We start from the raw sequence: 20180 nt of genomic DNA, 5'->3' as shown, positions 1-20180 counted from the left end.
ACCACATGTCTTTCTTACTGGGAGCTCAGTTTATAGTATCGCCGTGACTTCTGATTGCACTGCTGTTATGGAAAACATTGCTGGAGAAACAGTTGATTTGACCTCAATGTTACTCACCCTGGACTGAGCTAAGAATAGGAAAGCAATTGATTTCAACAGCAGACATGTGCAGTAAATACAAATATATATGAAAATACAAATTAAATGCGCTTGTGGTTTCCTAGCCCTAGGAAGATGCCATAGAGTCTTCTTACAGTGTTGGTTTATTGCACACGAAGAAAAGAAATGAAACACAGGGTATTGTGACACCTCAGCTTAAAGAACTGTTGCCCGTTGAACTTATTTGGAATAGAATTGCCAGTGATATGCAAGGAACACAGCAAAGGAACTCAGACCATCTATGGCGGCATTTTCCAGACTTGCAGGATGACTCACTTGAATGGAACGAAACATTCCTTGCATTGATGCTGTGTGTGTTTCCAGGAGTCTTTTGCTCAGAGCTGAAGGTGGCTATTTTGGTGAACGCAGAATTCAAAGTAATATAAACTGATGGAACCTAGCTTGACTTTTAATAATGCACAGATGTGATTAGACGTGCCAGTTTTAGTTTTAATAATTTGTGCTGCTTTGACCTTGTTGTTCTTATTGATTTCCACTGTACTGTAAATGAGATGCCAGCTTGGTTTTGCAGGGGTTAATATTTAAATGGTAGTGTTTCATTATATGTAGTATTAATTAGCACATATATGTGCATTGTAACTATACCAGGACACATGTAATAAGTGTTTTGCTATAAACATTGCCACCCTCTTTTGTAATTACACATGCACAGTATATTCCCTTGTAAAAGTTTACCATACTGAAAGCACAGCAGTGTAATACAGTGTAGTGAAAGCATTGTAAGCCCAGGGAGATATGGTAAAGCATATTAATAAACATGGCATGCCATGCTAAACTATGGTAAATGCAGAGTATACCCATGGGAAAAGCAGGGGAAAATTGCAAAATGACCATGCAAACCAAACTCCACAAACTATGTGCACAACTATAATGTAATGAACTAATTACCATTTAAATCAAGCAAACACACACATCCTGTAGCATAACATATAATTTTCTTAATGCAGTGGGAAAAGGCTCATAGGAACACATGCTGACATGCATATGAAAGCAGTGTATGAAATGGATCATGACTGTAGGATCAGCCTGCTTTATTGAAATTCTTTGAGAAACAAAAACAAAATGATTGAGTTTGGATGCAATTGCATTTGAATCTCCGTCTCATCAAGTGTAAGCCAATGAAACCGTGTCACCTGATTAGCCCATGGTTATTATTCTTTACTGGGTTGGACATGATAGGTTGCAGGTGTCTGATGTAAATAATAATAGGCGATCTGGTAATAGCTTATGACTGGTAATTGCTGCCTGGAAAAGCAAACTGCTAACGTTATCCTCTTCAATCCTGAGACCGGGTTTGTTAAGAGAAAATGAAATTTGCTCGTGAAACGTGTTTTTTGGTTTACAATGAGACCAGAAAAACATACAGAATATGAGACTGATATCTGGGACCCCGAAATATTGAAGGTTCAGTATTCTGAATGCCTGTACCCGAGGACTCTCTGCCTGACAGTAACACGGTCAGTTTCAAATGAAGTGAGGAGGGAGTATCACAAACCAACGAAGGTGCTTGTAAGGGCTCTTAAACTACTCTAACAAACATTCTGAACAACTGCCAGGGCACATTTACTCCAGAAGAGGTGCTTTCCATTCTTCTTGTATAAGACTGGAAATAAATCTATTGATCTAGCAATCCTTTTCTCTCAATCTTACCATCTATCACTTGTATTTACAGATCGGCAGACATGGAGAGACAGAGTAACACAATTCGATTTTCAGATGTTATGCAGAGCAAATGATATGTATTTATTTTACTTAAAGAGCCATGAACTGGACTGATTATGTGCAACCCTCTGATTATTTTCTGATTTTATTTTCTGGTACAATACTAAGGAAACTAATTACATTTCAGGTAATTTGCAAACAAATGAGAAGAGAGATAATGATAGAGCACTGTAATGGTCCTCTCTTGCATTCCAGCAGCTTGTCTACACTTGGTGAGCAATTTCGATGTTGTTGTTTATTTAACAGAAGCCTTTATCCAAGGAGACTTACAGAGACTGGGGTGTGTGAACTAGCTGCAGAGTCGCTTACGTCAACATCTCACTCGAAAGCACAAGGAGGTTAAGTGACTTGCTCAGGGTCACACAGAGAACCAGGGAACCTCCTGGTTACAAGCCCTTTTCTTTAACCACTGGACCACACTGCCTCCTACGTTATAAATTGCTAAGGACTTGTTTGCACACACTGCAATTTCAATTCAATATGTTTTATTTATATAGCGCCTTTCGTACCACCATATCTCAAAATGTTTTACATGTTGGAAGCAGTAGTAAAAAACGACAAAATAGCAATAAATAATTCAAATAATAATAATAATAATAATAATAATAATAATAATAATAACTTTCACCACCAGTATAAGAATATGCATTGTCGCCTGTTTTTTTCCTCCTTCTTTCAATGCTACTATTTTTTTTTTTTCAGAACTAAGAAGAAGACCAAACCCCTGAATCTCAAGATCCACAACAGTGTGGGGAGCTGTGAGAACATCCCCTCTCAGCGCTCCCCTCTCCTCTCCCAGCGCTCCCCTCTCCTCTCCGAGCGCTCCCTGCGATCCTTCTTCGTTGGGTATCCCTCTTTCCTGCCCTCGACTCCGCCTGTTCACAGCGATGCCACTTTCTCTGCAAGTAAGTCCAGGTTTTACAAGTTCTTCGGGAGTGCGGTGGAAAATCCTGGCTTGGTGGAATTAAATTAAAACTGTAACGCTGACAGAGCCATTGAGATGCATCAGACATGTCATTTAACAGCCCTGTAGAGACCTAATCATTTAGATTTATTCATGGCTGGCGTCACATACCTTAATATATATAAACGGTATGTCTGGACAAAAGTCTACAACATAACATTTCTGTAGTGTCTATGGTAGTACTAAAGTATTCATATGGCCCCAGCTTTGTATTAACAGACAGATGTATGGAAATTCCAATGCATAGTCATTGCCTCTAAATGAAGTCTAACAATAAACACCTGGTCATTTAGTTAGTGTGATATACTGTGCATGCATATTGAGAAACAGATTTCACACAGGTTTGACATCACATTATGAGATCTGCACAGTGTTTCCTTACAAAGCTTCCAAAGGGAAATGGGATTCAGGTTTTGAATGTGGGTGGAAAAAGGATGGGGAAAGATATTACCTCATAAAACACTGGCTCTGCAATGATATTTAGTTCCTGTAATAAAATTTCGACTAACTTACTGTGTTATTAGGATAGTATTGACTGTAATTTTGCATAATCGGTCACATGGAAAATATAAAAGTTTCTGCGATTTAAAATAACAAAAAAAGCCACTTTCACTAAATGCTGCTTTCCACCAACTGCAGCCTTGCTCAAATCCAAACTAGGACATTGGTGTCTTTATAATTCAGGACCGCATCCTGTCAAATCACACTTCTGACTAGCTTCCAGAGAAGTATGAATAGATGGATGGCCAGAGCCTCTATCGTAGCCAAACTGCATTTGCATTTCTAATCATTTTCAAAGGCAACGTGCCACCGCATACAAGCTGCTAGTCTGGCCTCACATTAACATCGTGCCACCGGAAACGATAAAAGTGTCGCTCTCGCAAAATAGGGGCCTCGAGTGGCCCAAGATGTGAGTAGACTGTAAATGACAAAGACACTGTCAAAAATAAAAATAAAATACTGGTCCAGACGGAACCCTATAGTGTCAGTGCTAACACAAGTAATGGGTTCCAGCTCATTGCAAAGCGTGCATTGTGCTACTGTATAGATTGTATACTATGTACTATATATGTGCTTGTGCTGGATTCTCCCCCGAGCGCAAAAGAAGCCAAGAAGTGGCTTCAGAGAGTCATGTTATGCTTTCCGTGGATGTTTGTCCTGTGTGTGTTTGCTGGGCTGTCACCCTTTTTTATATTAAATTCTGTTTGTATTATATTATATTGTATATTAATATGCATTTACCTCATAACCGGAAAAGAATTGCTGAAATTGAATGCGACATTGTAGAGCAAAAACAAAAAATGATGAATTAATGCTATATTTAAAATAAAGGGAATTTTAAGTGGAAGCAATGTAAAACATATTGTAGTAAAAGGAAATAATAATAATAATAATAATTGAAATTCAGGAACCCATCATACCTGCAGATTGACCTGCAGTACTATTGCAATATAGCTGTGATTGTAATGCTGTGATAATCTTCACAACTTTGTATCTTTATAGAAAAAGAACTCATGTTCCTTTCCTTGATCAAGCAGTTTTAAAAAAAGAAAACAAGCCGACGTACTTCATGTGATGCTACATGAATCTCTGGGATTGAGCGCTCCCTCTCTTTGCTTCTGCGGGCTGCAGGAACGCCTGCTTTCTTCTCTGAGTAGCTGTAAGATAAACCAACAAATTATCTGGCCTTCTGCACCTGCATAACGAGGAGAGCAGACTGCGTTTCACTACCAGTTTTATTTTGGCACACCAACGAAACTGATATTTCTGAGGCCGTGCGCAAAGCATGCAAGAGCAGTGCCTGAGATGATATTCCAACATATACTGTCTGAAACGTATGGCATAAATGACCATGTTTGTATTTCTTCATATAACAGTAAGTATAAATGACTGTATCAAAAAGGTGCAAAGCAAAGCAATGCATCAGTGATGTTTGTAATGAACAGCACACAGTCCACGGTACAGCACAGTGTTTCCTTCATCTGTTTAGAGGTATTTATAGAGAATTTTTTTTTTCTGTAATATGGTACAAATTATACTTTCCGTGCGTTTCAATTTTGAAAGAATATTCGAACATGAAAAAAAAACCCATCACCCCGGCACTGGAAGATAGTAACAAAGTAAATGAATCTTATTTTGGACTCTTGAGCACATTTTGCTGTGCTGCGTTGTGTGGATGGTGCAGCATGGAATCACAGTCGTTCTGTGACTCTTTGTAAGGTGAAGATTGGGAGTTCTGTGTGGATGAACCAGGAGTGAGTCTGCATTGTCTGGCGGTAGTAGAGGCACTCAGCTTGTGTTCATCTCTCCTCTCAATTACATGGAGTCTCAGTGTGCCGTTGTTCATTACTGAGTGCAACTGGTTTAGGACTCAGGAGGATTATTATTCAAATCCTAGGCAGGCTTCTGAAAGTTGAGTTTAATAATCTCCTCTCCTATAACTCGCACTTAGTTAATTATACTAAATGTCAGAAGGACTGTTGCTTCTAATTAGACATATTGTAATCATCAGACTGAAGAAAGTGTATTTCTAAAAATGCAGCCCACCTTATTTTCTAACCTTTCCCCATTCCCACCCTGTCCACACGCTCAAGCGGGGGCCGGTTCTACTTACCCGTATGACCTCTATGGAGTTTGACAAGCTGCCCTGCCAAAACTTATAAAAAAGAACATTATGCATGATAGAATAGATACAGAGATACGGAGCTTAATGTGGTGTAATTACACACGCAGTGACTGAAGGGGATATTGAACAGCAGGGTAGGTTTTTTTATTTCGTTTACATTCCTGCTGGTGTGCTGTTGGGCAGCAATCACAGACATACATCTTTGTGGGATGAGTAAGGTACAGTATGTTTATCTTCTGAAGTAGATGTAATCAAATAGCACAGTACCTCTTCATGTCTTGCATTGGTTCCAGTTTTCTTGTCGCTATTAAATCAAGTGGTTTGGAGGACAATTGCCAAATTCTTTTATGAAAAAAAACAAAACAATCCCTTATTGAAAACTCTTACCATAGATTTGATGGCTCCGCTGATCAAAGAGAAAGTGTTTTTTTTTTTGATAGAATCCATAGTGAGAACAGGCGCTGTTGTATAACCCTTAGCCCTGTTGTGCTTATCTGAAACGGGTTCTATATCTGATCAGAGGCTTTGTGTGGGGAACGCTGCTCAACATGTAATATTGGTTTCTTCTGAAGAAAAGCATGCTGGGAATGTGTTAACCCATTTTTCAAAAGAGCAATCACTTCCCACTCTGATTTTAAAACTTGCTCAATCCCGACAGCCAGAGTCGGGCTCTGCTGACCAATGCCTTTGACCTTATTAGGACCCAAAGCAAGGCAATGCTAAGAAGATTGAGAATCAATTCAGCCCATGTTCGGAGTGACTGAACACCCACAGCTCTTGCAGGACACCTTCCCCCTCTGTGCATGTCAGGCATTCACGTGACTCATTTATGTGGGTACATAATAGAAATACACCAGTGAGGCTTCAAACGTAATGCTCACTACATTCTAATAACTTCCTTGTGTCAAAGGTGGCCACGCCTGTATATGGTTTCCATAGAGACAACAGCTATCTTAATAGCCTAAGAAGGTTTTTTTTGTAATTGAATATACATTCTTTATCTGATCTATACATTCAACCTAATTTATATTCCTGTGAATGCTAAACAGCTACACAGCGTTTAGGACACAAACCTCTACCTAGTTCTGGTGTTCAATAAAAGGTTTCCTTATTGATCTCATGATGCATGAGCACCAGAAGCAGCTCTTTTATCCACAGAGCCAGTTTTCTGTCCTGAAGACCGTGGCATATTCTTTTCTTTTTCTCTGCAGTTTGGCTTTGGGCTTCTGTTGAAAACCCTTTTGGTTTTGAACTCCCAGAAGGATCGGTCCAATTTTCCTCAACCTTGTGCCCGGCCTCTCTTTAACAGTTACCAGAAAATGCCTGAAGTTTAGGGCTTTATGCATCACACAGTTAGAAAGTAGTTTTTGCAAAATAATCTCCAGCTTCAGTGTTTGAAAGTGTTTTTCATCAATCGGGCTATAAATAATTATTGTTTAACCTTTTCCCAGAGGAGAAAACAAAACAACACTTAGATATCTGGTCTCTCAAAAGAGTACAGCTTCACTCGAGTGCTCGCCAAGATGTAATAACAAAGTACCTTCATCTGAAATTCAACCCCTCTAATGAATACCGAGGGTCTTAGTCATGAGCTCAATTAGAAAGAAGAACTAATTACTTTAATAAGGCTGTCTGTATAAAAGCATTGCTAATTTATTTAGATCACTTTTCTTGCTTAATTAAAATAATTAACAGGAAGTCAGGCTATCCTTGTTTCTTTTATACAGAAAAAAGAGTACAGTGGACAATGGAAGACGAGCAGTTACAAAACTTTCCCCATGTCCTCCATTTTGTAACAGTGACGCTAATTGTGAAGGATTTAGTTGTTTTTTTTTTTAACCCGGTTTTCTCCCTAATTTAGTGTGTCCAATTATTATCTGTATCCTCGGCTCACTGCTCGCAAACCCCCCGCTGACTCTGGGAATGGAGGCTGGAGCACGCGTCCTCTGAAACGTGCTCCTGCCAGTCCGTCATTATTCGCACTGCGGATCCACAGCGAGGCCACCAGACCAATAGCGCTGGAGGACAACACAGATCTGGCAGCTCCACTGCAGAACCACAGGCGCCCTGTCGGCCACAGGGGTCACTTATGCGCGGTGAGCAGTGGATTCCCCTGCCGACCTAAACCTCCTTACCCGGGCAGTGCTTGGCCAATTGTGCACCTCTCGAATGCACCTCCAAGTGCTACACCCCTTTGCGTTAGTGGCTGGCTCATCTCTGTGTATTAGCCACATTTTGACCAGACAAATCCTGCTTACACCAGCTCAGGTGAGGTCATTTTTATCGATGCTTTCTTAGACAAGAAAACATTGTTTCCCTGATAGCAGCCACGTAACAGCATGCTTCACACAGCTGCACTCCTAATTGTATTCCTGATCTTTTTAATGAACTCCTTACACAAGCACTGTTAGCCTTCATAACACGTCTTCAACTAATACGTCAGTCGTTTAAAAAAAACAAAAAAAACACTGATTTCAAATTGCAAAGGCTGAACAAACTAAGATAACGTGGTAGCATTCTGCTAAATCTTTTTTTTGTGGTTGCAGTGTGGGTGGTTTTATGTGTGCGGGCATCCCAGGTCAGATGGGATGTGGCCTCGACCTTCCCTAATGATGGTCACTCTTTCATAATTAGGGTAATGCATTGACTAGTATTGCCAGGTAGGGTTATGCCGCGTACGGGCAGGCGTGAGCTCAGAACGATCTATGTTTAAAACCTCTGAAACGTTACCAAACAAGGAGGCTGAGCGAGTGGTAAAGATGCTGTAGGTTAGTGCTGATAGCTCTGCCATTACTTAGCATTTTTATTGCTCCTTGCTTGTGCGTTTAATGAGTTCCTAAAGGTCTTTGCATCCACTTTACTGTCATAAATTCAAAAGCCCTCACACACCAGTCCTATGAGAAAGCACATTAGACAGCAACCTAAACAGTATAACCCTTTGTTCTGATCAGCAGTGGTTATAATAGCAGTTTAACTCAATGTGTGTGCATGCATGCGTGCATGTGTGGGTGTGTGCGTGCATGCGTGCATGTGTGGGTGTGTGCGTGCATGCGTGCATGTGTGGGTGTGTGCGTGCATGCGTGCATGTGTGGGTGTGTGCGTGCATGCGTGTGTGTGCATGCCTGTCCATTTATGCTGAACTTTAGTACATGCAGCGGTAAACAGTTTTTTTTTTTGATGATGACAGCGTGATCTTCTGAGTAAGAAATCGTTCCATAGCATCTCTTTAAAAATAATAAAATACAAAGCCCCAGATTTTACCATTTAAAAAACGTATTTCTGTGACCCCATGAGCGGCTTGACGACTGTGGTAACCCTGCTTCAGTAGGAGTTACAGTTTCCACACTATGACAGATGGTTTGCTGTTTTCGCAGTCACTTTCTTTTAAAAAGCAAGCACAGGAGCTAATGACCAAAGCCGTCATCTGTGCAATTTTTAGAAGTATCTATTCCGGGGAAACATTTCTTGAGTGAAATAAACAATTATCTGTACAATGTTCAATGTTTTCGAGTTCCTTAAACATTCACCTTGATTTCATTTCAATCTCATTGCTTTTCCTCTTCCAGTTTGATGCATTAAGGTTGTTTAGGTATTTGGAATAATACAGAAAAAAATGAAATGCTGTTTTATTCAGTGGTTTATTTTGTATCCATTTATTTCAATCAATTTGTTAAACCTGGCAGTGTCTCTGTCTCTGTTCCAGGATTTCAGTCCCTGGATTGTTAATCTCGGCTCTTGCTTTTCTCTCCATGCAGACACACTGTCAGTGCCTCGATGGTCTCCTCAGATTCCCCGTAGAGATCTGGGGAATTCAATAAAACACAGGTAACGTTTCACCAAGAAGAAAAACGCATCCCAAGCGAAATGTCATCCTAATTACTGTAGACAGCCTCGCTTGAGGTCAGTTTCATCACAGGCTCCCTGCATGTATTTCACCCTGACAGTGATCAATACGAGGATTTAAAAGAACTGCTAATTCATTTCTTACATATTTAATCGGGGACACAATGCTAAAGTTAGTTCTTAGTGCATGTGGGTGTTTTCTTCAATTCTTGACTGCAACCCCCCCACTCCCACCCCCAAAAGTAAAAAAAACAAGAAAAAAAAAATCATGTTTGTTTTTGTTAATGCATCCAAGATATGGAGAAAGTTTCTGATGAAATCATTTAACACAATTGACTGTGCATCAGGGCATGCAGGCTTATCTAGTTATCCTGATGACATATATATTAAGGAAATGCGGATTCCATAGGTTGGTAGAAATCTGTATGGATGGAGGGTTTAAACTAGTTCTGTACCTTTGACATCAATAATAAAGTGCCCTGTCTTTTGCTAGAATAGAAAACAATAGTGTGACGCTATCCACCCCCATTAAATCACAGGCTCTTATTGGATTAGCTATCAGTAGAGATTATTTTGAAAAGGAGCAGACACTGATATACAAAGTCAAAAACAAAGACAGTCTGTTTCATTTTAGGCTAGTCATTTATCAGCATGTCTGCCGTTTAAATATCATTTTTCTAGTAAGAGGAGACTATTAAATTTGGGATGAGGTGAAATGGAGGGGCCGATGACAATACGCCAATTCTGTCAAACAGCATTACTCATATTCTATTGCCTGCTGGTTTGACAGTATTAAGGTGAGTGATGGGAAGCATATCAGAGCTGAGCACTGCCACTCAGGCAGTGATGAAGGGACAGGCTGCTATGATTGCTAACTACTTTGTGAAAGAGGAGGAGTGCAGAGGTGTTTATTCATTGTTGCACATATTTATAATTTTTTAACAGCATGCTGTTGAATTAGTTTATGTCGGCTGTTGAAATACACTGTCGGGGTCTCTTTTCATCATCAGACTGAAACAGTAACGCTGCGCTTTATAAAACACATTAAGATCAGTTTGTTTGTATTCAATTAAAGAACAGATCAGGTACACTAGACTGGTATCTTGATGATTATTAAAGCACTTGCAATTAACATAATTAATCCCCAAAGTGTCGCCAATTGTTATGCAATTTATCATCAGAGTTAAAGGGGAGGTCGTTTTAACCCCAATATTCTTTTGGTTTTTTAGATTGATAATTCATTTTTTATAAAACAAAATACAATACTACTGCTACTACTACTACTAATAATATAATAATAATAGTAATAATAATAATAATAATAATAATTGCAAGCATATTGCTGCTTACTTCTACATATTCATATATATATATATATATATATATATATATATATATATATATATATATATATATATATATATATATTATATATTCTATATACATATATTTCTAGTCAGCTACTTTCTCTCATAGCCAGCTCCAGTGATATTAAATATAATGGTCCTATGGCAGTATAATGTGAGCTGCAAATGTCTTCTATTTCTCTGGCAGGTTTTCCACCAAGTACTGGATGTCACAGACGTGCATAGTATGTGGGAAAGGAATGCTGTTTGGACTGAAATGTAAAAACTGCAAGTATGTTCCAAACTTTAAATGCTAGGTTTTTTTTTATGTTTTTATGGTCTTTTCTGTTTCAGTGACTGCCTCCAAATATGTGGGGCAGCAAACCAAACGGATTCCATCTGTTAGACAGGTACACACAGTGTAGAAATGCCCAGGTAACCACAAGTAAAAGTGGACTGGAGACAAGTGAATGTGAATCATTTTTAATATCTTCATAAGGGGCTTGTGTTAATGTTAATGTGTTAATCTGTGTGGTGATATTTTAACACATGCATACACACAGAGACTCTGTATACAGAGAGCATGCTTTCTCAAAGTCAATGAAGCACGTGCTAGACAGGAGAAGAATAATTCTAATAATTCCCTGGGGATCTGTCACTATTGCAAGCATGATAATTAATTAGCATCAGATCTCTGTATCAGCGCTGGCTTCAGTGTTACCTCACAGGAAATTTCTTAATGGCATGGTCCTTCTGCATTGCCAAGGCTTTGAGAAAGGAAGCAAAGCTGACATTTCTGATACTGATATATATTTAATATTTGTTTAATGGAAAGTGAAAGTCTAATTTGCTCCCAGACCTGTGGCCTTGTGCCTTGAGCAAATAAAAAAAAACAAGTAACATCAGCAATTTGTATTTATTTATGCATCTATAGAGGTGTTTGCAAAGCCGAACGCGTTCGTTTGTATAATTTATCATCAGAGTGTTTTTTTGTTAGCACTTCGGGTAGGCAAGAGGACTGAAAGTGTCAGTCTTGGCAATTACTCCTTTAAACTGATCGTTTTGCAAAAGCTTTTGCAGTTGGCTTTATATTCATTTTCACTGATCTTTCATTCACTTTGACTGTGAATCGTCCCCAATATTTTAATTTGTTTTAAATATTTTGTCTTGTAGGTTGAAGTGCCACAACAAATGCACCAAAGAAGCCCCACCATGTCATTTACTTCTTATTCAGCGTGGAGGTCTGGATTCAACATAACTTTCTGGCTCAGTTAGAGCTTATTGTGTTTCTGTTACAATGTGACTTACTGTAATAGATTGGCAATATACGGTATAGCTGTTGATGCTGCCAAACTGTTAAAAACTTTAATTTAAAGACTTAAACTTGTGTCTAAGTTGTTTGTTACTAGTTAAAAAAAAGAGTGCAGATTTAATTACGATGTAAAGATCTTAATAAATCTGCCCCTTGTTTGTTTTAAGGAGAATTAACTGACAGCAGTATTGAGTGACAATGCATTTGTTTCTTTGAAATTAGGAATCCAGCAGGAGGGCAGCCACTTATACACAGGTATGGATGAGCTACAAAGCACACCGAACCCAACACTAACTCTGCACTGCTGCTCCCTTGCAGTTATGCTCACTCCAAAAGTTGCAATGAAAATAAAAGATCAGCCTCTGACTGCCAATGAATTACCAGATTTTGCACTAAGGCAGTGAGGAGCGGCATGATGTTGTTCCAGAGATTTCAAGACCTGTATGCATCCTGGCCTGTTCGTTCCGCATTATTTTCCCTCATTGCAGGTAAAAGTGAATAGGGAAATGCACGAGTAGCCACTTAACTCCAGTGAAGGATGCAGTTCAGTAAGAAAGAATGCCCCTGAGCCACTGAACTGTGCCAGCAGGGCAGCAGCAAAGTGCAGAACCGATCATTAGAAGCGATTGGTTGGTTGGTCTTGCTTTTTGACCCTAACCAGCCTCACTTCATGATATTCACTGTCTTGTTTGACCTTTGCCAATGGAAAACCCTTCAAGGAATGTCCGTCAAGTTTACTCCGTGGGCACCACAGATCTGATATCTCATTACCAGGAAATGACCGTATTTACATATACGGTCAATTTAAATAATGCACTTTGAACAACCTGTAGTGGCCATGCTGATGGAACTAATAACCCTATAAGGCATTAATTCCCATGCTGTGTGATATAGCTTCTCATTGGATCCAAATGAAGTCAGCCTCAGTTCATGATGTGCCTTCATACAGGTTTATCAGAAACATAGCAAAGTGCAAAAATACTCTGGTAAACTGTTTTATTGGTAGACACTTATTTTTATGTTATTTATTGAAGGTGTGTTGAACTAGGATCTCTTGAGTTTGAAGACGCTCCTGGACGATAGTAACTAGAGAGAAAAAAATATACACCAATCATTATGTATTGTATTGTATTGTATTGCATTGTATTCCATTGTATTGTATTGTATTATACACAATGCATTTGGAACTGAAGATGACTGTCTCTCTGTCTCTCTGATACTACAAATTCTGATTCCCATCATCCAATTTTCTCCAAGTTGAGATATTTTGCTACATTTGAAATGTCACTCTGAATGTCATACACATTTGAAACGTCACTTGAAATGTCATGTTTATTTTCCTTATTTTTGAGATTATTTTTTAATTGGGCACTTCACTTTGCCACGTTGTATGTAGCTCAATCTATATACCTGACATACACCAACGTGTGACTGTTCCAGCAGAGTGTTACAGCACTAGTGCTTAGCACAGAGAGAACACAAATCCAAACAGAAACAGAGGCGTGCAAAGAGCATGCCATCTCATGAGGATTCTTAACACACTATGACATGCCTCTTCCTGATGACTTCATGTAAGGGTTTACTGTAAACACGAGCGAATTCAAGTGTAAATTATACGTCAGCTAGCTTTAACAATACTTGGGTTTTGCTTACCCACCTTCCACTTCTAAAGGGCTTCTGTCTCTTCATTCCGAATTCTTTTAAACTGTTCCCTTCCCGTTGACACATAATTCTGCAACTGGGGCAATGTTTGTTCATATAAACTGCATTTATAATAGTCCATGTGTTTCTGCTTTTATCAGTTAATGAAAGATATGAAAAGAAAATGAGCTTAATATTTCATATCATAATGAATGACCTCAGGTATCTTAGAAGCTATTATTTTTTAATTACGCAAAGTGAAAAATAATCCTGTTGTTTTTTCTTCTTTATAATTGATAATAATGCCTGCCATGCATCTCGCTCCAGCCCCAGTGTCTCTGTCCAGGGAGGATATTGAAGCCCTTTACCTTCTCTCTCTCTCTCTCTCTCTCTCTCTCTCTCTCTCTCTCTCTCTCTCTCTGTTTAACTCCTACAGCACGTCTCGTTCGAACTGAATCTGTCCCCTGCGACATAAACAACCCCCTCAGGAGACCCCCCAGGTATTCAGACCTGCACGTCAGCCAAACGCTCCCCAAAACCAATAAAATTAACAAGGTAAGCCCCTCCGACAGCAGCGTGTGTTTCTGTGGGTTTCCATTGGAGTGAAGGGAGAGAGAGAGAGAGAGAGAGAGAGAGAGAGAGAGAGAGAGAGAGAGAGAGAGATCAGTTTTTTATGGGAGCACTGAGAGATCTTTGACTGTAGATCCATTACAGAATTGTAAAAAAAAAGCCAGTCTACTTTAACCCTTTCAGTGCCGCCGGGACCTCAAAGTCTTATCTTATTTTAACAATGTATTTCAACACATTCTCAGCTTTTTCCAGCCGAAAAAACAAAGTAGAGATCTTATTTTAACCAACACATCGGCCAGGGTCCGACATTACAATTTTCCCTTTCCAGTCCGATGTCGGACCCTGTCCAACATCATCAAAAAGATGTAAACCACAGGTCTCTAGTCGTTTTTTCTCTGGAAAAAGCTGAGAAAACATTTCAATGGCCGATTAAGACTGATAGGAGCCGAATGAAGCCGAAAAAATAAGGGCGTATCTCATGGCCCCATGCACCACAGAGATAACACGGACATAAATAAAGGAGATAGCTGCTTCTGCATCCAGCGCTCAAAGAATGTCACAGACACTTGGAGAGCTTTTTGAGATGTTATAGTAATAAAATAATGACTTGGATCGCATTATTGAGGAGTTTGGTTATAAAACGAGTGATCAGGAGAGGATTTCTCAGTATACACAGGTATGTGAAAAATACAGCGAACAAGGGTTGGGGCTTGGCTGGAGATACAGTATTGGGTGCCCTTTTGCGATTCAGTACCTTTTAAACCTGTTTTACTCTGAAAAAAAAAAAAAATTAAACAGTGCGTGTAAAATAAACAGCGTGTGTGAAAATAAATTGGACCTGATGCGCCTGACAAGTGCTGAATAAATGGACCGCAAAGGGTTAAGAAAGGCTGCAGGGTTGCATTCACGGCGTAAGCTGTGAGTCAGTTCCAAAAGGGAAAACCGTTATTGTGTGACCTTTTATATTCCAAATGAAATGTCTCCAGGGAGTAGATGCACCAGTCTGATCTCCTTGTGCTGTTGTCTATGCACGGCACAACAAGATAACCAGGGCCTGTTTTCAACCTGGCTCACCCCTGCCACCCCTGCGCTGACTCGGGAGAGATCAAGACAGAAACACACGTCCTCCGAAACGTGTGCCGTCAGCCGCCCGCTTCTTTTCACTATGCAGGCCACCTCAGAGCTACAACGTCGGAGGACCACACAGCTCTGGGCAGCTTGCAGGCAGGCCCGTAGGCGCCCGGCCAGTCTACAGGGGTCACTGGTGCGCAGTGAGCCGAGGACACCCTGGCCGACCTAAGCCCTCCCCACCTGGGCGGTACTCAGCCAATTGTGCGGCGCCCCCCTGGGACCTCCTGTCCACGGTGGGCAGTGGAATAGCTTGGACTCGAACCGGCGACATCCAGGCTATAGGGCTCATCCTGCACTCCACATGGAGCGCCTTTGCCTGGTGCACCTATAGGGATCCCCTTTAGCTCAATATTCTAACCAAAAAAAACCAAATGTCTTGATAGAATTCAATGTTTTTGCTTAAATAAGATACTGTTTGATAATCTCTTTTTTTGTGACAAACTTGAAGTGCACATTAATGACGCTCCTTTTAGCCTACTCAACTTAAAATATCTCCCTCTCCTGAAACATGTTAAAATGATGAAGGCCTGGCTATACTGAGATAAATAATTATGCATGCCTTGGGAACATATCAAACCGGTAATACCTGATTAATGCTGTTATATTTCTATTTCAGTGTGCATTCTGCAATCTGTTTTTTCAAAACCTGTTGATCAAATTCTTTTTTAGACATGACGCACTTTAAAATGGACATCAGTGGTCCAGTTTGAAAAAGCAAGACCTTTAAAACGTCTGTGGTCTTTAGGTTCTTTTTACATCTGTTCATTTCATGTACATGTTAATGGTGGTGGGGGTGTGTTATTAAATCAGGAGAGAGCAGATCATTTATTGAAGTTGTCAGGATCCTTGTTAAAAATACATCTGAAGAACTTGATGGAGCTGATGCGTGCACCCCAGCACATTCTCTTCCTGCCAAACTGTACTGTTAGAGAATCATGCCTAGTGGGGGTGTGCCCAAACCCGAACCACAAACCCCAAACCACACCAAAACCCAAACTCATTTCCAAAACTTCTAAACATTGCACTCCTTTCACATTCCTTGATTTGTTTTTTTACTTGAACAAAAGCAATTCTATTTATTAGTTGTATGACATATTAATAAAATAAAACACATGAACATATGTATAAAAAAACATCTCTGTTAAGATATTAGCTTTAAATAACAATTTACATCTTGGACAACCTGTACCGTTTTGGTGTTCAAAAAAGTGATTGTTTCTTTTCTAAATGGACAGCTTTTGAGCGTGCAAGCTGACTCTCCTAATATCTTCAGTACAGAAGCTAATATAAACAGATTTAACAGCCAACATCATTATGAAAGCTGGATGTAACCTCTAGAGAGGACAGTCATTAGACGCCAAGTATTTGATTTGTTATAATAAAAAATATGTAGCAGAGTGAAAACTGAAGATGCAATGTCTAATGTAAAAAGGAAGGAAAGTGTGCTGTAAGTAAAAAGCCTTCCTTATTAACTAATTCTGCAAAACAGGAGGACTGTAGTCAAAATGCATTTGCAGAGAAAGTGTACTCAGTGGAGCTTTAAAAGGTAATTTATTTTACATTGAAACTAATGAACTGGAGGATTCTAAGCAAAGAGCTATTTTATGACAGGGTATGCGCTAATGAAACAAGTTCAGATGTTAATGTTAAAGGAGCACAAAAAACAAGCTTCTTCTCACAAATGCACTGCAAATAGGCTTGATAATTGTGCTTATATTTACCACTCCAGTTAGTGAATATATTACACACGCACTTGCAAGGTACATATGAAGAAGGTGTTGCAATAACTGTTTAAAATGCCATCTAGTATTGACGGCACGGCAGCAGACAATAGCAGGTTCATTGGTATTAACAATTGTCGATTCTTTTTATCGCCGATGAAACGAAACACGTGGTTAAAGCCGGTGTCTGCTGAGGATGGCAAGCCTGTTTTAAAATGTCTTTTTTTCCCCTAGGATCACATTCCTGTTCCCTATCAGCCCGACTCCAGCAGCAACCCCTCGTCAACCACCTCCTCCACGCCGTCATCACCAGCACCCCCCCTGACGGGGAGTGAGGTCGCGGTGCGCCCCCCTCCCCCCTCCACCCCTCCCCACAATGCACCAGGCAGCAGAAGCAGTTCAACCTCACAGGTATTTGCTCTGAAGCTGTGTCCGTCATCTACTTTTTCATGACTCTGCCAGCTTCAGTTTTGTTATGTAGGACTGGCTTTGTATAACTGACAGACCTCCGATGCTAATGGCTGTTTCATGATTGCTTTAATAAAACCTGGCTAGGCAGCCTGGTTCTGTTTCCTCGGATATCCACTTGAGGTCTTGAAAAGATAGTGTTTGTACACACAAGCCAGTCTAATAAACAATATCAACTCTTCTCAATAATCTCATGAATCATATATGAGAAATCATCCAATCACAGTAAAGGATTTTTCAGCATGTCAGTTACATCTTAATCTTGTGTAAAGATGTCATCCCGTGCATAGAGTTCAAAAGTGAAGGCTTTATTTTTGTCATGCAGAACGGTAGTTCATGAGTACCGTCGTCATTTTTGTCACTTATCATATAAAGTAACACATGTGGTGTGAAGGGTGTCCCTTATTCTAATAGAAATGATTGTGCAGTTTGAGAAGCTAAAACTCGCCTAACAATCAGAGACACTGTATGCTGCACAATGTAATAACTTAGAATAAAGTCTTCAAAAGCTCACACTGAGCCTAAATGAGGACTCGCATTGAACAGTATTGACACTGGGGTTGATTGCTCTGCTTACAGTCCTATTTTATCTGTTTCCAGCTTCTCATTATTACAGGTACAAGCAGCAGTTCATTTTTCCAGGTAAGTGAGGTATAATTGCCCATTAATTCTTCCCATAATGCACTCAAACAAGCTTGCTCGTTTGATGTTACCTCCTCCCAGCCACAATCTAAGTGCCAGCTTTTTCTTAAGCCATGTTTTTTTTGTCCCTTAATTTTTGACATTTGGGACTTGGTAGTGATAATGAAGCAAGTCAGGCGACTTTCTTTTGTCCCGTCACTGTCTTTAACAGAGACCTAACCCTTTGATAAATATTTGACTAGCCGAGGCATGAATAAATTAATTCCGTTTCTGTTTAATTTCCTGAGATTTCAGGATTCTTGTTAAATAAGCGATGCGTTCCTGCTTTGAGGCCCCCTCTGATGGTTCGTGTTTCTCATTTGATGTAGAAATAAAGGTTCCCTTTGAGTTCCCTGATTCCTTCTCTCATTTCTTCTTTCCAGATGTTACACCAGAGGAGCCAAGTCGGGCTCCACAAGTCATTCTTCATCCTGTCAATTCTGACTCAGCGTAAGACAGTTTCTCACACATCTGCACCCCCTTGCTTAGCAAGCATAGCCTGATAATGGAGATATAGAGCTTTTGAGTCTTGCATCTTTTTAGAGAATCACTTATCCAATTGTGATTAACCTGGCTGGTTGTTGAGAGATTCTGGAGATACAAGGAGTGTCATCCACAAGTACATCGAAGAAGGCACTAGTCTACTTCGGTTAGTTTCCAGTGAGGGCTTGCATCATGAGAACCGCTTATTAATTTGTTGTAAAAAAAAAACAACAACTTTTAAACTGGGAAATGTGTTCCGTCCCTCTTGTGTGTTGACACAAAGGATTTAAATGGTTACCAATTTACTTTTGTGATGAAAATAAATTCATTTAACTTGTGGAAATCTTTCCTTCTCTTTTATCCAGTCTCCAGCAACCAGCTACACATTCCTGAACAGTATGGGCTGAGCGAGCAAAGGGAGGGAGGGAGAGGGGGTTGGCACTGACTGCTTGCATTTGTGCCTTTGGAGATTTGATACAAGAAGAAGATTAAAGAACCCACAACAGAGCCCTGTTGATCAGTGATGTATTAAATAGCAGTAACGACGAAAGCAGGCACTTGTTTGGTGAATAATAATGATGCTCCTCTGCCTCTGTGATTGAAGAAACAGACGCGCTCCACCTTAGAACGCCCCTCATATTGCCAGACACCCAGCACTGTCACGGATGATATTCTTAAGAAGGAAGATGGCCATGAAAGTTCAACAGGCTGCTTTTGAATTGTGATGTTTTTGCTGCAGTTTGAGATGTACAGTAAATGAGAAATGTTCCATTGTGCCATTAGCACAGGTTCCTATTTCTACAGTTAGCGTGGGACTATTGATGTAGCGGGCAGCACAGTGTGATACACCGCTGTTGCGGATTCTGTCCTGTCCCGTTGGTGAGATGAGGTTAAAAGCTCTATAATCACGCATGCAGACGAGTCCGGGATCGATTGTATTGTGGTTAAGGTGCTCGCTTGCAGTGCGCAGGGTTGCGGGTTCACACACGGCCTCCATCCTGTTACATTTCTATTTAAGCAGCCAGGGAGGGATGACATTACAGAACAGTGAATTAAACTTTTACTGCAGAGCACTGGTTTAGAAATAACCACTTCGGAATGAAAAGGAGCAAAAAGAAATGTCATTAACTTTCTTAACTTCATATATATATATATATATATATATATATATATATATATATATATATATATATATATATATACATACATACATATTCATACTATTCACCGCCTTTATGTTTTGTTTTTCAAATTTTAGCAATGAAGGGAATCCCCTGCTTCAAATTGAAGTTGAACCTACATCAGATGTGAGTTGGTAATTCAATGCAGGTTTATTCTGCAAAGTTCATATTGCATTCTGCACAAAATGCTATGCAACGTCTAATTCTAGCATTGATCGAATTCCGAATATATAGCATGCCATTCATATAATAATACACGTGTAATAAACTCCAGCTTGTCACACATACATTTTTTGCCAATTATTACAAAA

The 20180-nt window shown here is 39.8% G+C and overlaps 1 protein-coding gene across 1 annotated transcript in view; it reads left to right on the top strand.

The window, feature by feature from the left end:
* The window catches only part of LOC121297441 (kinase suppressor of Ras 2-like), a 74421-nt gene that overhangs the window by 27951 nt on the left and 26290 nt on the right, over positions 1-20180 (top strand). The window contains 11 exon segments of the mRNA XM_041223767.1: positions 2605-2807; positions 9248-9317; positions 10890-10973; positions 11855-11922; positions 12216-12248; positions 14071-14189; positions 17291-17395; positions 17398-17467; positions 18125-18166; positions 18589-18655; positions 19947-19995. Coding sequence (XP_041079701.1) covers positions 2605-2807; positions 9248-9317; positions 10890-10973; positions 11855-11922; positions 12216-12248; positions 14071-14189; positions 17291-17395; positions 17398-17467; positions 18125-18166; positions 18589-18655; positions 19947-19995 — 910 coding nt within the window.

Source organism: Polyodon spathula, chromosome 22 (assembly GCF_017654505.1).
Source record: "Polyodon spathula isolate WHYD16114869_AA chromosome 22, ASM1765450v1, whole genome shotgun sequence".
NCBI lineage: Eukaryota > Metazoa > Chordata > Actinopteri > Acipenseriformes > Polyodontidae > Polyodon > Polyodon spathula.
This window is presented reverse-complemented; position numbering and strand designations above follow the sequence as displayed.